The 17539-nt window shown below is 36.5% G+C and overlaps 1 protein-coding gene across 1 annotated transcript in view; it reads right to left on the bottom strand.

Moving 5' to 3' along the window:
- PCCA (propionyl-CoA carboxylase subunit alpha) overlaps positions 1-17539 on the bottom strand; it is a 270550-nt gene that overhangs the window by 227970 nt on the left and 25041 nt on the right. Inside the window, exons 4-5 of the mRNA XM_029960846.1 lie at positions 6287-6400; positions 4729-4782 (exon numbers count right to left, since the gene is read on the bottom strand). Coding sequence (XP_029816706.1) covers positions 4729-4782; positions 6287-6400 — 168 coding nt within the window. The remainder of the gene's footprint in view (positions 1-4728; positions 4783-6286; positions 6401-17539) is intronic.

The raw sequence follows: 17539 nt of genomic DNA, 5'->3' as shown, positions 1-17539 counted from the left end.
ATTATTCCAGAAGTCATACGAGCCCACAGTTCATCCACCAACAGCCTCAAGTTACTGGACATTGCTATTTAAATCGAGAGGGTTTGTGTTTGCATTTTTTCTAAGGACAGTTGCACATGTTAAAGCTTTCAACCCAAGCCAACTTAAGAAAATAGGCAGCTTTAAAAAATGCAAGTTAAAAATAAAGGCTTACTCTTAAGTGATAAGGGAACTTCACAATTTGCTCACAAATAACAGCCATGCACAACAATTGTAAAGAAATGATCCTGAGACCCCCATAATTAGATGTGCATATGTTGTAGATCAACTTGCACAAAGCTCTTCACAGGTCAGACACATGTACCCTTACAGAAGATGAAGAGTTGCTATTTGGTTTACCTTTTCCTTCTCAAACTTAGCAGCCATTTACAAACATGTGATCAACCACTTCCATATACATTGTCTGACCATTTATTTCAGACAATACATTGTTGGGATTTTTAATTCCACCAAGAATGTTAATCTAGCTTCAAAGGTAAAGAGAAACAGCACTGCCTGCTTTGTTGTCCCCTTAGTCACACCAGTAGTTGCTAAAAGGGCACAAAAGACATATAAAACCAGGTACCACTCAGAATGCCAAGAAGGTTCATATCTTATTCCAAAATTGAATCCTTTTGTCCCACCATGTTTATGGTTTCTATTGCAAGGAGCAGATTTTGGGGGTAGTAGCTGGTTATTTTTTTGTCAAGAAACAGAGCATCAGAATATTGTCAAGGCTGCATTCAAAAAAGAATATTCCAGATAAAGGTCGCATTTGTAGCTTTAACTCTTATCATTTTGAGATTGTTCTATGCACATATTAAATCGTTTTCTTGGAGAAAATACATCACATCACCTTTTACAAAAGCAGGAACTCTATCATATACACGTGTCCAAGACACTAAAATACTCTGAAGATTTATGATCTTGAAAACTGGTATTTTTCATAGACTTTGCAAAGGAATAATTTAGCTGATTTTTTGTTTGTTTTTTTTTGAACAGTAGCTTCCCAAGAGACTTTCATGGCAGTTGGGAAAGTGAAGTTCATTTGCGTTTTCCATTTAATTAAAAAGAAAACTGATCCCATTGTGACCAACTGACACATGGAGTCACTGTGGATCATGGTTTGTGTTTGTAATCATTACAAGGAAGCACGAACATAAATAACCTCAACCACTTGCTGCTAACATCAGCTAGACCATACGAAGCAACACTGACTCTGAAATAATGACTGTGTAACACAGTTACACACTTCCTTTCTCTCACTCTTATCTCCCCCATATTCTTCCTCACCCAGATTAAAAAAAAAAGAAAAAAAGGAAATAAGAGTCACTGTGACCATGGGTCAATCCCAAACTATTCAATAGGTGAAGAGACCTGACTCAGCACTCCCATCCCCTACCAAAACAGCTGCCCTGGACACCTGCAAGCAAGAAAAGAAACATGGCAATTTCAGAAAAGTGTATCTTTCAACTACAGGCCAACCAAAAGGCTCATCTTAGTCTCAAGGCCTTTCTCCTTCCCAAATTCCAAAGGCCTGCTGAAGACAACAGAGGTGACAGAGCTTCTCAGAAAGGGTCTCCATTAATTTTATAACAGGAAACAATAAGTAAGCTAACTTAAATATAGAGATCACTAGCAAATTCTTCTAAAGCACAAAGGAGCAAATTGATCTTGCAGCTCTGCATGGCATCTGGCAAAAGATACTGGCTCTTTTTTTTTTTCAGCATGGCAAAAGATTTTAGCTTCACCTTTACCTTTATGACAATATTGAATATTATGCAATTATCCCTTAAAGGACAGAAATCACTTACATGAAAATACAAGTACCAACCTACGCACTGATTCTAAGAAACATTTGCACAAATCCATGTTTTGTCATTCTACATAATAGTGTTATCAGCATTATGTAAGTTCATCACAAGATTCCATGTTCAAATACCAATATTTAAGAAATTTATCTTAATGTTTATGAAATCTTTGACAGTCTAGTCTTACTCAATATAAATGCCACAGATCTCTTTTCTGTCAGCCATCGATAGCAACCAAAATAGATACACATGAAGAGGGAACTGAATGCACCAACTTTTTTATTGGATCACAATGAACAACATGTCAGATATTCATCCACTGATTGCTTTTTTTGATAAAGAAAAAAAATAAAAACCAGTAATTTTCAATACTCCAACTGTATCCATCCAAATTCTTCAAAAGTACTGCCTAAAGCTGTATGCTATTCCACAAATCATTCAGATAATAATGAACATAAAGACACGCTTTTGTTCAAATCACACAAGTGGGATTACATGTGAACTGACCCTCCATGTGTTAATTGAAGACAAAGCTTTGCTTTGAGCTCATTACTGCTCTTACACATAAATTGGCAAGTTTAGAAAGTTTACTGTATTTCCTGGTTTCTGCATTTAAGTAGTTTGGTTTAAAAGTACAGGTGCACACCAGGAAACAAGCCCAGGTTTCACAAGTTCTAACACTACTTTCAGTAGTGTTGTACTTTCAGTAGAAAAGAACAAAATAGTATATGCACAAAGAAAGAGAGAGGGAAAAAGAAAACAGAATGAAAACATCTTCAACTTTACAACAGCTTAAAAACATTTGTTACTTTTTTAATAAAGAAACAGCAAGTAAGTTTTCTTCCTAACTATATTAATCAGGGTGTCTTGAAAAAATATAAGCAGCCTGAGTGATAAAAAGACAGATCACTTCACCAGTTCTCACTAGGGGTTTGATCTTCTAGAGCTACTGACAACAAGGGAAGCATGATTATGTCTTAATTGAGACTTTAAATAGCGCATTTCAGAAAGTAAAGTAGCATTACCTTGTTTTAGTATATTTTTAGAGAACTGAACACCCCAGGTTTCTGAAACATAATTAAAGCTATTTTGAGGCTGTAGTACCAACCCAAACTCAAACATGTTTCTAGTCACCACATTATTTCAGGAAATTGTTCAGAAATTGTTCCTAGATTCCGAGTGAAAAGATGAGAAATAAAAAGGGGCAGGGGATCCACAGGAATGTTTGTACTTCCTCCATTTCTTCTTAATTCTGCCCAAAAAAAGTGTTCCAGACTGTCACATCACCAAATAACAACCACACTATTAGGATATGCGCCCAGTTCAGAGTAATAACTACCAAATTTCAAAGTTTGGCAGTAAAATAAAACGCAAAATAGCAAATGCAAGCACTTCTGTTTCATTAACTATTTTGTTATTAAAAAGCAGGAACTGCCAACTAAAGCCAGTTATCCCGCTGGTCTAATCCAGTGAGAACAGAGTTTGCTATAAGTTAAGCCAGGAATCTTCCCTGTAGAAGAGCTTCTGGTACGTGAAGCAGAACAGTGATAAAAGAAAGCTGCTAAACTGCATGAAAATAACACGTAAGAGATTACCCCAGATTCGGTAAATCCTGGCAAACACCAACTGTTTAGAATTCCTTTCAACTTCAACACTACCAGCACCTGGCAGGATTATTCAGCATCACATAGAGTCTGCACTTGTTTTTATCTAGGGGCTTTAAAAAAAAAATGCCAGCAACTATGAAGTATGAGAATTTTTGGATTTCATTCTCCAGTAGTCTCCTTAATAAGCAGGTGGTGTTCTCTAACACCAAATAATCAACTAAATAGTAAGGATCTGTATTACAGATAGAACTCAAGCCAAAAGAGACATGGTTAAAGAAGATATGTGGAAACAAGACCTGTTCCACAAATGCTGAAGGTGAAAGAGCTATCACTTTAGAATCACATTCTTCATCTAAGTTTTTTACCCTGAATCAAAAAGGTGTAAATCGTTCTCAAAACCAGAAACAAATTTATCTTGCTGCCTGTAAAACAAGATGTTTCTTCAGCTATATGCTTCATTTACTCTATAACAAAGTTGGTAATGCAATGGCTTTTTACTGTAAACTTCAATGTAATATGTGCTTGTCCTTATTCTGAGCAAAACCAGTAGATAATAACACAAGATCTGCAGTGACTACACATACAGTATCCACTCAGGACTTTGTTCAAACATTGTGCATGTAACTTTCTCCTAGCAACGATCAAATTTATAAGCAGCTGCATGAAAGTTTTTGGGAAAAAAATCAAATCAGTAAAAAGGCCATATATCAGTCTGTGATATACAAAAACCCGACTGAAAAGGTTTTTAACAGTAATTTTTATAAATTCAGACATGAAGTGAAAACAGCACCCTCTTGGCTCTTTGGCCCTTTCAGAGAATGCAGCTCCACGATAAAATACCACCAGCAGAGAAGTCAGTTTTTAAACAGCTTTCTATTCCCATCCTGAAGTGCAGTTTAGCACCTTCTCAGGGCTGCTGATACAGCTGTTCACCAGCTGTGCTATGAATCACCAAAATGATCACTTAAAACCACATACTTTTAACCTAGATGATTTCAGTGACCCAGTTTTGCAGAGCAGCCTCATAAACAGTACAGGCATAAGTGAAAATGCCAAAAGGTTCTTACATCCTGGATAAGGTTCTTACAAACAGGCATCTCCTCTTTTCCCAAAAGAAAACACAGGCTGCAATTACACCCTCAAAGTGCAAGAAGTCCACATGCACAGAAAGCATACTGAAATCTCCTATCTTATGGTATCTGCTCTAAGTTATCTGGATTCCTCAGATACCTCGGAATGAATATATGCCACCTAGTGCAGCAGTCACAGCTAAGCAAATAGAAATAACTTACCAAACGTCTAGCAAATTCCTTATTTTCTGAAAGAAATCCATATCCTGGGTGTACCTTGGAAGACAACAAAAAAAAAAAATTCAAGCTGATTGAGTTCTGAAACCAGACACCAAACTTGTCAGCACCTTTTCAGATACTGGGGAAGGTGAAGTAGATCACTAAGCATTTAAATAGGTCGAATACCTTAAAGAAACTGTCTTAACACACTGATTTATCTATCCTAAGTCAAGTTGTTGAGCTAGCATTTCTGAAGCAAACATTCCTTACTTAACTAGGGAGAAAGGGGCTGTTTGAAGAGCAATGAACTCTGGTGATCTGCTTCCTGTCTAAATTTTTAGCTCCATTGCAGATTTCCACATGTATGCTCATCCATGCTCTTCTCAATAACCACCATAAAGTACTCCTAATCCCAAAATATTTCCAGCACTGACCACAACAGTGGTGCATAGGTCCACAGTAATAGGAGGTCACTCCAACCTCTAGTGACCCTTGCTGGAGAGCACAGCACAGGGTCTTCAGCTGTCTAAGTCAAGCATCCTGGTTTGCTACGTGCGTCCCAACATAGACCCAGTGTAATTACTTGAGATGCGCATGGGAAAAATTTTCATTTTACTTCTCACGATTCACATAAGGTTCTTGATCTAATTCTCTGATAGATAAAGTATAAGCCCTTTTATTCCCCTGTTTTAAAAAGAGTCAATATTCAGTTCCAGATTCAGAGTTCCAGATTCAGAAACTCAAAGGGAAGATAATATTTTTTTCTTTATAGGAAAGTTTTTGGCCCCTGAAAGCACCATACCAAAACATCATCTTTGAAAGAAGTTACAACGCTGATCAAACTGTTCCAGGGTAATTAGTGTTGTTCATATATACACAAATTTTATTTTAATAAACGCTCTGTGTAGAGTAGCTCTGAATAATACATTTATTTTGCTGACAGAACAAAGAACATTAGGCATGTGAACACAACTACATATTAGTTTTTCCAACTGATTCCTGCTAAGCTTTGAATCTCTGGCCAATTTGGAAGAAGAAAGGCAGACTAGCCCACATTTACACACAAGCTCATGTGCATTTTATAAACATTCTGAACCAAAAACAATTACAGGATGCACTATTTACCTTACCATCCTTCAAATAACATTTATATAACATAGAAAGTAATTCAAACTAAGTTTAGGCAAAAGCCTTTCTGGACACACTTTGTAAAACATTCAAAAAAGCCATTATGGCATATAAAGGGTTAGCGCTTAAAACTAATTGGGATTTTTTTTTTCCCCCAGCAAATTTGGAAATGAACTGAAGCTGCTCCCTGGTGTGAAAGCTGAATCCAGCAGCCACCTGCAGGATCAGCGACCAGTGCTGCCAGATGCTACAAAGCCTTTGATTTCCAGTAGCGATTTCAGACACATTTAACTCATGTGACATGAACTAACTGGAATAGCATATTCAATCACTTCCCCCCCCAACACCTTTAAAAAAAAAAAAAATACAAACTCTGGCTTTTCTGCTTTCTATATATGAAACAGCTGCAGCAGATAGACTCATTCAGACTCACAGCTTGGGCCCTGGTTTTCCTAATGACTTCCATGATGGCATCCATGTTGAGGTAGCTTTTGCTGGTGGGAGCTGGGCCAACACAGACAGACTCATCCGCCATTTTCACATGAACCTGAAGAGGCAATATTCTGCATTAACAGATGCTCCCAGCAAAAATAATTACCATCACCCAGTTACATGCACACAAATCTGATTGTTTCAAAGATAATTTACATACCATAACCACTCTAAAATGCACACTGAAATTACCAACACTGACATACAAGTACTTGCACAATAAATCTCATTTCATTTAACTCTGAGCTTAAGTCACTGTCAAAATGTTTTATTATTTCAATATATTATTTTTAATTTGATTAAATAAAATCATGAGAAATATAATTTTAGCTTCCTATACTGATCATCTATATGTAAATTCAGACAAAAACTACTTTGTTACATGTAACCAGGGTAGTCTAATATCTTAATACTTAATAACAAACATTCATGACCAGTTCTAAGCAGGCTCCCCAGGAAGTTGGGGATAATTAGAGTGAATTGAATGAAGGGATGCAATGAGTGTCCCTGCACAGCATCAGGTCAGCACCATGCACAAATTAAAGCCTATGACTAAAGAGTTCAATATCGCTACACACGAACCAGAAAATCTTGAGAATTATTTAAGCAGGCTCATGTTTGATTCCTAATTCATTGTATACTTATTTATATGTATTTGCCAAATACTTTTAGTTAAATACAAAAGGGACAAACATTTCCAACATTTTATCAGGAAAAATAAAATAGCTAGATTTGAAGTTAAAAGTCTACGTACAACTTACATGCACACTTAACTTTAAGAAAAGTTATGAAAGTTTAATTAGATTGCTCTTTAACATGCTTTCAGAGTTCAGAATACTTTCTTTGTAGTAAAATACACACAACCAAGAAACCAAACAACCAGTTTTATCTCATTCTGCTTTTTGTAAGCTCCCTTTCAGTGCGTATTTAAGAAAGCATGCCATTGCCTAAACTGTGTAAGATTATTAGCTATGTCAGTAAGACTTGTGTGGAATGACAATTTGACATTTCCAATGCTTACCAATTTTAAAAGCTATTTTATGAACTATTTGATATCATCTTCAGCATTTGAAACTGAAAATACATTGTCTAAAAAGGGTGTTCTTTTAGAAGATGAGTATTAACATATGAGAAACAAAATATTTTTGGTTTATAAACATGAAATTTAATTCTTTGTGAAAAGGAATTTAATTTGCAAGTAGTATGAAGGCTGTCAAGTATGACAAACTAGTAAGAAGTAAAGTAGCCTGCATACACTATTGGCTCATTCAGAAAAAGTAAGGCCAGAAAAAAAATTATCTAGAAACACTGACAAGCAATAGTCAGACAGTATTTTGAACAACACAATGAGAACTATGTAGTCAGGTAAATATAATAAACATGTATCAAAAGGACAAGAGTCCTTATTAAGCATTTTTTCTTCTGTTTTAGTGACTTTTTCTGAATTTTGCAAAAGTTAATCCCAGAAAGGAACATTAACTTGCCACCTAATCCAAAGTTTCTTTCTGGAGGCATGTCTTAAATAGCTTCTGAATTTCCTATATACTCAAGTATATGAGAGTTCACATAATGTCCTGGAATTGCCACACATTTCACATTTGAATTATTGCTTCTGTAAAGTCACAACGGTTTTGTTTTACCACTACAGCATTAGCCTCGCACTATAAACAGAGCAAAACCAAAACAAAAAATCCTAAGAACTAGCACAGACAATCACGCAGCAGGATTTTAATGTTTTCTCCTAAGTACACCTCCACAACTAAGTCAGCAATCTATTTTGACCAAATGCTATCAAGACTAGCCTGTCATCCTTCTTACAGCACTAAGTTCAAGAAACAGCATGGCCCCTGGATACCTTTATATTCATGATCAATTTATATGCTTTAAGTTGTTTTGAATTCCAATGTGGTTTACATGTCTAAACAAAGTCGTTCAAGATTAAGCTTAATTAAGCATGTATGTTTTACAAAACCAAAAGCTTCCTTACAGACAAGAACTAACTTAACATAGTTAGCTGCTTTTAGGTATTAAGAGAGAAACTCCACGCCCACACAGAGACACCAACACAGTCCTACTAGTACAAAGAGCAGCCATTGAAGAACATCAGAATGAATACTATTACGTCATGTAACTATTTTTGGATTAAGGTACAAAGTCAACTGGAAACAATTTTAAGTACTACAACTATTTTACTGCATAAGTTTTCCTGACCACAGGAACTAGCTCAAGTCCAACAGGCTTATTAATCCAGAAGCAAACTGCACAGAAATGGCCACTGGTTCCAAAGCTAGTTTAGGTCCAGGAGCCACCTTCATGGCAAGGCACCTCAATCAGCAAATCCTGCCAGATCTTTACACAGGAACAGCTTCGTGTTTCTTCACTACCTTTCCAGCAAATAGGCAAGTAAAGCAAGGAGTCTATCAGGGCTGACTAGCCAGTCATTTCTGGCTTGGACTGGTTCCAAACACTGCTCCAGGCTGCAGCAGCTCTCAGGGTTCAGAGTGCAGTAAGAGGTAATAACAGGAACAGCAATTTGTTTCGGAGATCCTTCTACATCATATTTCACTATTTCAGGAGGATTTATAAACCAAGGTTGGTGCCAGGGCTTGCCACCACACCCCCGAAGACAAATATGTCCATAACCCAAAGTTTGGTATATAAGCACCACAAAAATAGTCAATGTCTGCTTTGTAGGAGATAACCCAATTTAGTAGGGCTGCATGGAACCAGAGCTTGTAAGTACCCAAATTACCTAGCTTATGTTAGCTCTCCTTTACCTGGAGAGTGGCACATATATTCATTTGACAGCAACATGCTCTCTTGCCTAGCCATACTCTTAATTTATTGAGTTATCCCTGTAATTAAAACTGTATATCAAATAATCCTGATTTCAAGATATCAAAATTAATAACTTTATACCTAAAATATACGTAGGTCTCCTGGAGATGTTCTGTTTCACACAGCAGAATCAAGGTAACCTTCTTCAGGAGTCACTCAGCTGCTGCAGATCACTAGTTGAAATCTATATTATTTACAATGCATATTAAATATGCATGCCTCTCAACACTGAAACATAGAAAAGTTTTCTCAGTATGGATATAGAATGTATTAAAAATTATTTTAAGGCAAGGAACTAAACCACATTCATATGCAATGCATATGCAATCTAACCACTTAGTTTTAGTGCATATGAATATATAAACAAAGACACCAAGATAATTTAAAGATCCCTAGTACGATAATTATTCAGCAACACCAGAGTTTGTTACCTTCATGTGGACCTGGTTCATGACAAAACTGTTTTTCTTCCCAATTTGTTTCACAGTGATTCTCATTTACTAATTCCAAAAAGGAAAGGCTGACTTTGAGAGCCAACAAAGAAAAATACATCTACATGCATTTCCTAACAGAGTGCTTAATACCACCTGCCTAGTTTCCACAGATTTTATATACTTCAGCAGTTTCTGAGGCTTATCATGTGACAGATGTAATGTACTTCAGTGTAAATGCCTAATTAACACATACACACACACACTCACTCCCCTTCTCCTCCATCTCCAAGGAGGTAAATGTCTGGGATTCCCAAGTGTCCCAGTTTTTCAGGGTGGGTCAGCCTACACATCCCCAGATCTCAATACAAGTTGATATTCACTCAGCAGAGACAGTTATACTGAGTTGCAAGCTGCATTTCCCCCCTAATTCTTTTGTACTGCTTCAGAATTTATATTATAGGTCAACTCTTACTGATGCATTTAGAGCTGATCAAACCTAAGGAGCAATTAAAAAAAACCTCAATGAAGAGAACACTTTCGCTTGGTATACTAGATAAGATCGAGCATTGTTTAGACAAAGAAATCTAATCAAACAAGTCATTCTCCTTTTATAGCTCAAATCAATATTACACATTGGAACAACATCCGTTGGTGTAAGTGGATTCACTTAATTGGCCCAAACTGCATAATACGCTCAGCAAGACAAATGACAATTAGCTCAACCCATAAAATAGGGCTAATGAGTAAATCCTTTGTAAGGTAGCTAAAAAAAAAAAACACAACCACCTCAAATCTTGCCAGCACCACTGCCAAAAGAGACAGACAAAACAGAACAAAAAACCTGTGACATTTAACAGTCTTGAGTTCAAAAAAAATCAAATGGATGCAAAAAAGGTTCAAATTTACTGGTTTGCAAAAACACATTTTTCATGTGACTTAAGTGTCTTTAGCAGCTTCACACTAAAATACACACAGGAATAATACAATAAGTCTGAGCACACAGTGTGCAGTATCACACAGCCTTTAAAGTGCTGTCTGCAAAGAAATACTGCCACACGATTACAGCATTTAACCTTAAAATAAAATAATGGAAACATTTCTATAGCACATGAAAAACAGAACTGTGAAAGGCACAAATAGCATAACTATCCCATATTTTCCTTATTTCTTTTTACTCAGCATTTCAAAAACCTAAATAAAAATTTATGCAAATAAACAAGCCAATCTACAGAGTCGCCAAAAGTAGATTTCTCTGCAAGCCTATTTTAAAACATTTTAATTTGATGGCCCACAAACAGTTATGCAAGGACTATGTAAAACAATTCTTCAGTGGTCTTCAAACATGTTTTGGTGAAGGGTATTTACTCACAATCCCCTCCAAGTCTACAATGACCCTCGAAACAGCCCATCCATTAGCATCTGTGGGATTAGATCCCTGATTGGTGGACACCAGCTGAGAACAATAAATGTGAAAAAAAAATAACCCCCTTTCCTTTACTTCCCTGTCTTGCCCTTCAAGTTTGCCAGCTGGTCAAAACCTGAAGATAGCAATAGCCTCATTAACTAGGGGCCTCAAAAATCCACCAATTTCAACTAAAATTAAAATGAATGGATCCAGGTTGAACTGAACAGTCTTTAAAAGACAATATAAACCAGGTGAGGAAGACTGCATTTCTAATCAAGACTAAGAGAATGCAGTTTTCAACACGCATCAAGATTTTCAGCTGTTTGCACTCTCACTTATAAACACTGATTTATTTTTATAACCTCTAAAAAAGAGAAAATAATCTCAAAATTGTCTCTCCCATGAACAAAGCTCTGGAACTTCATTGGCTGTTAATAAGACACAATTTTACTTGCCACATAAACTGGAAAGGATTCCCCACTGTACCTAGAGACCTGATCACTCCTACTGTGAAAAGGAGACCACATTAAGGCTGTCATGAAGTGATACTCAAACTGTGCTCTGCTTGCTGCAGCAAACAAGACAATGCCTCCTCACTACTGAAGACATTACAGATAAGAATCTAGAGAAGAGTCTTCCAGAATGGCTTTGGCTCCTAAAGTCTTTTCCCATATGCTTATTCTTTGACAAGTAACTTCAGTGAAGCACCTTCTAGAACAATGGGGGAAAAGAAGGCTTCTCCATCAATTTTGTTACAAGTACTTCCTGTATTTTATCCTCCAACACAGCAAAGACTAGAAACAAGTACACAAGTTTGCTATTGAAAATTTAGCAGAATTAAATGGTTAGTTTGTATTGCAACCTTCCACGTTTTAATCAACATCAGTCAGGAACAATCAGTCTTTCTTTGGTAGAATCACTGAAAAAGTAGATCAATAGTCATCTTGTTTACTAGTCTACCTTTGGATGAACTGAAGAATTAACACAGGTTGAGGAATCAGGAGGGGAAAACCAGAATGTCCTATCCTCTAACTCCAAGTCATTGCATCAACAAAACATTTGCCACAATCTTGCAGGAAAAGCATTTCCCTTGTCTCTTTCCACTGGTGTCTCCCTTTGGTGGGGCAGCTAGCAAGTTACTTCACCCAAGTGAAGATTAGAGGCAGCACAGCCACTCAACACAACTTTTGCTGATGTCTGGGGTGCTGTGAAGAAACAATCTGCAAGCTAGCAACTGCACTCATACATCTGCCAACTGTTTTTATTTTGGAGCACGTTATCTAGACCAAGTCTCCGGGAGTAACAGAATTTTACTTCAGAGCATACACTAACAATTTGGGAAGACATTTAAATCTGTTTACCAAAGGAAGAGTTGCAAGAGTTGAGCAATTCATCAGATTTATTTAGAGTAGCCCACTATACTGTCTGGATGCAAGAGTTTCATCTTTGGAATATATGTGATTCTGCACCTTTAAGTGTTTTAGAAAAAGAAATAAGTTTTTTGTGATGTTAACAAAATAGTGATGCCCTACAGTGTTTTTAGTAGCCTCCCTGCATTTCAAACACATCTGCACCCACATGTCAGCCTTTCCCTAATGGAATCTCAGCTTCTAAGCACATTAGCAAAGCAATAGGACACATCTTTCTCATGCTGTTTCTTTTTCCTGCCTCTCCCAAAAACAAGCTCACCAAGCACGCTTTGTTTTGCTCTCCATAGGAGTAAGACACCTGGGAGACAGGAAAGCTACTGTTTAGACAGGTCTAGGAAACAGTATCTCACGGTAGCAAGGGCAGTCATCTACAGAACTTCCTACAGTAGAGATTTAGCTCTTAACTGAGCTAGATATCCTACAAGACATTTGGGATTCAGAGAAAGTAGCTTAAACTGAGCCATATTACAAAGCAACACAGTATGCATTGGTAGCATGCTCCTATCCACCATTTTCAGCTTAATTTGTATGGAGCTCCTCTTTCAGATGGATGAACGCAGGAAACAGCCATTCAGATGAAGTCTACAGATGACAGGCTGCAGAAATTACTTCCAGCATCCAAAGACAGCAGTTAACTCAGGGATCCCTGAAACCAGTTCCATGGTTGAGAGAACAGCTCACAGCAACAGCAAGGTGAATTCACAGCTACCTGGAATTTCAGCTACACAACAGTATTAAAAAGAAAGGTGAGACGGGAAGTATGGACATCAGCTAAAGGCAATATATTCTGAATCAGTAGCTGGAAGATTAAAAAAAAAAATCAGAAACAAAAGATGCAGGCCTTACAGTGAGTTATGTTCTTCCCAGTGTAGGGACTAACTTCAGGCCCAAAATGAACAATATATGGAGACTTGCATTAAGTTTTATAATATGCCTCACTTTAGGCATATACAAGATGCCACTCACAGGAGGATTCCACCCTTAAACTCTCCTCCACACTCAGTTGTAGCAATTGCAGTGCTGCTGAGACAGATCAATGAACTGAAGTGGAAAAGTAATCTAAGGGGAGGGAAGACTAAACTTTTTCAGATCAGCAAGTTAAACCATCTTCCCAGCCACATGATCATCAGATCCAGTACAGTGAATGAATGAGAGGGGACAAGAGAGCCCGAACAGTCCTTTCAGAAGTACTTTAGACTTACAGAAATTCAGACATAATAAGAAACCAGTTCTAAAATGCCAAATAATTCAAAGAAAATACCAGAAAAAACAGTTTGTGAGTGAATAAAGAATGCCTTCACTCACAGAAGGGTGAGAATCTTCCAGTGCAGGTTTTCTAAAACAAAGATTTTCGTTATGTCTATGCAATATATGCATGTACAACAGAAAATATATATGCACGTGTATGTATGTACCCCTTAACCACTTCTGGGTACTCAGCGAAAGGGGTTTTACCACTGAGGCCAAGTACCAAAGCAGTACCTACAATAAATAAAAATTAAGTCATAAAACCTTAAAATTATCATCATGGCCAGCACAAGATTACGTTTTAAGTGAAATTAAATAATTTTAAATGCCTTATTAAATACTGGTACTTAATAATAGGTTATTACATAACATTCATAAAAGTAGCACATTTTTCCTTCAAAATTCCACTAATGTAAACATTCAGAGTTCTAAAAATTATGCTTTGTTAGGTCTTCAATAAAATTGTTAGTTCTACAAGAAAATTAATTCTCTGCCAATGTATTATAATTATTCATTACAGGATAACTTTGAATAAGATAGTCCACCATATAAAACCCATCCTAGGTTTTTTTTACCCTCAAAAGTCTTCTTTTGAAAGATGAGTCAGCTCTGAGATTTCAAGATGCGGATGTCAAGATGAAGACTATAAAAACAGTGTAATGGAGAAAAAGCACCAAGCATGCTTGCCATGGGAACTCACAGAACACAGTAAGCCAAAGTCCCATAAAATCTACAGGTTTACCTTTTTAAAAAAATATGACTTTTAGAAATCTGCCCATGCCAGAAGTGTCATTGCTTCTATGCCGTCTATTTGACAGTCACTTGATCACATTACAAACACAGTAAGAAAGCACAGAGCAGCATTTGTTACAAAACAGTCAACCCACCACTAACTCTTAGCCCTAACTTAGATTTTAAAAAAGGGTCTGTCAGTGTTTGCAACCCTGTATTCAAAGAAAGTTTAAGTAGATTTTGTGTAGTATTAGATAAAAATAATGACAGAAGACCCCAATTTCAAGTACATAAAGAATTACATGTAAAAAATATATCCAGTAAAGGGGTACCAAAGTAGCTAACAGCCAGCAGGGTCAAGGACATCCAACAAAAAAATAAAGTGCAGTTCAGCAGAACTAAGTTACAAGATTAATAGTTCAAGATGACTGCTAGACATGGCACAAGGTTATCTTTGCTTACAAAAAAAATTGAACTAGGCATAAAATGTATTTCTCAGTTTCATCTTATGGTGTAATGCTTTTAGAAAAGGCATCTATTGATCAACAGACCACTATAGTAACCTCCATTCCATCCTTAAAGAGAACTTGTATGTCTATATTCTACAATGCCAAACATATTATCCATACATGAAGTGAAGCAGTGGGTATCTGGTAAATCTGAAAATGACTGTACAGACAAGTAGCTGGCTCACCAAGTCTGTAAGGACTATGCACAGCCTAACAAACAGGCAGGAACAGACAAGAAAACCAGCACTGTTCAAATACAATTTTCACACAGTTAATACCAAAACTGGACAACCCACAGATGCCAAAAATGCCAGACTTTATGTGATCCCACCCTTTTCCAGACCATTTGACAAAAATTTCTTCAACAAGGGTTTTTCTTTTCTTTACAGCCCTCAGAGTTCTGTCATGGCTATATCTCAAAGTGTAAAAATTTTATTTTAGCACGACCCTAGAAAAATCCTTGATTTGTCTGGGGTTTTTTAGATTATTGAGTAGTTTCCATAACAATGTGTCCACCTCCCGACTTATTTTCTATGATGCACACTTCTCCATCTTAAGGTAACTTAGGGATAGCAAGTAGAATCTTAGTCTCCACTGTATCCCTTTAATCTCAGACGTTATTATTTCAGGATATCAAGCAGATTTAGTTTAAAAACAGTGCATGTATTGAGGAAACAGGTCTTGGTATATAGAAGAGCATTCTTCACAGGACACTATGAAGTTCCTCCCACCAAGAGTTTAAGCACAAATCTTGTTCCAATAAACTAAACAATAGTAAAGTGTCAGGTCTTCCCCCACACCTACTTCACCCCCTTCTACAAGAAGCTATCACTTCTGGGATCCTCTTTTTTGAGGCAAGAATTTAAGTGCTAAGGCAAATGCTCCCATTCTTCACCTTTGAACGCTAATTAAAAACTAGAAAATGTGGGAAGTACCACTATCAGAATAGCTTAATTACAGTATCATAAATACATGTGACTTATACATATAAATTCTATAAATAGATATTTAAATATATCTTAATATAAATAGATCTTAAATATTGCACACTTAGTCAATGTTAAATATATTTCATATGGTAAAAAGAGATAATTACATTTAATATAGGCAACACGGACACGACACTGAAGGAAAGAAACAACCTATTTCTGCAAGGTAACAACTGTTTCCATTTAAGAGAGGCACAAATTTTTGCATTCCTCACAAGATATAGATAATCTTCACAGGTTTAATAAATTAACTCAATCTTATGAATAGTTTTATAAGTCACTGGAGCAAATCTGTATAAATAAATTCCTTTAGTTTTGACTAAATGTTTTAAAATGAATGTTTTAAAAAAGCCTGGAATTAAAAAAAAAAAAAACAACTTTGAAAGTTGCATAGAATCTACATAGCACAGCAACACATGCGCTCACAGAATATTTCCTTCTAAATCCTCTTTCCTGTTAGCATTTAGGTTTGGGTTTTTTCCCCTCCAACCTGCTAAATAAAGTCATATTTCCTGCTGACAGCAAATGATTGGTTTACCTATAACTCCAGGGGGTTTAACTATCCATCCTTTAAGAAGCTTTGACAGTTTAACCTGCTGAGCTCACAGCACCCAAGGGAGGGTCTTACTTGCAGTTTTACTTCTGCTGCTGCTGACCACTAATACTGACTCCACAGATAATGGATTTCAATAACAACCTCCTACAGGTTAACACTTTGGGTACTAGCCACAATACTGCCCTAATTAAGCTAATACATGAAGGTTACAGTTTGGCAGAAAGTTGTATTAAATTTGGCAGTGCTTACAATAGCAGGAAAAGTGCACATGGTCACCTGTCCACTAGCTCTGGGATAAGTGTTCCTACAGATATCATTCAGTTGGTTTATGGGTTTACACAACTTTTTTAAGGTGAGCTCAATTTATTAGTTCCATGTCCTCTAAATATGAATTTTTCCAGCATAACTGACAATTTCATGAGGGTATGAAATGGATGCCTCTAACCATGCTGGGCAAAGAATATGTCTACCTGGCATATAAATAGTCCATGCACTACAGTTAGAGGGTACTGGGTTTGGTTTTTTACTTTACAAGGCCTGGAGCCTACTGATAATGGAAAATATTAGCAATTTTATTTCTTTGAAGCTAAGTTACTAACACTGAAAATCAATTTCATATTTTAGCAAGCTATTTATTATGTAAAATTTTAAATATGTTAAAAACATCTAGCTGAGAGTGGGAAATAATTCATATTTACTGAAAACAAGCATTTGACAAAATACAAAAAACTGGAGAGGCATATGCTTAAATGCATTTTTTAGACTATGCACTTAGTTACTCTTTTTCAACACAGCATTTAAAAGCACACATGCACATCAAAAACAGAGGGGGGAAAAAAGGTTCTTTGTTAAAAATCTGGTATTAACTTTACCTGCAAAAACACCTATTCATTAGATTTGATTTTATTTTTGGTAAAGTACACAATCTGACAGACACTCTACCAAGTAATAATGAAGCAGCATGGGAGCCATTTAATATATTTCTTGATTAACTCATTGCCTGTCCAGTTCTCATTCAGACATGTGCTCACATGTCATAATCGTCATAACTCC

Source organism: Manacus vitellinus, unplaced genomic scaffold, assembly GCF_001715985.3.
Source record: "Manacus vitellinus isolate BGI_N305 unplaced genomic scaffold, ASM171598v3 scaffold_2_pilon, whole genome shotgun sequence".
NCBI lineage: Eukaryota > Metazoa > Chordata > Aves > Passeriformes > Pipridae > Manacus > Manacus vitellinus.
This window is presented reverse-complemented; position numbering and strand designations above follow the sequence as displayed.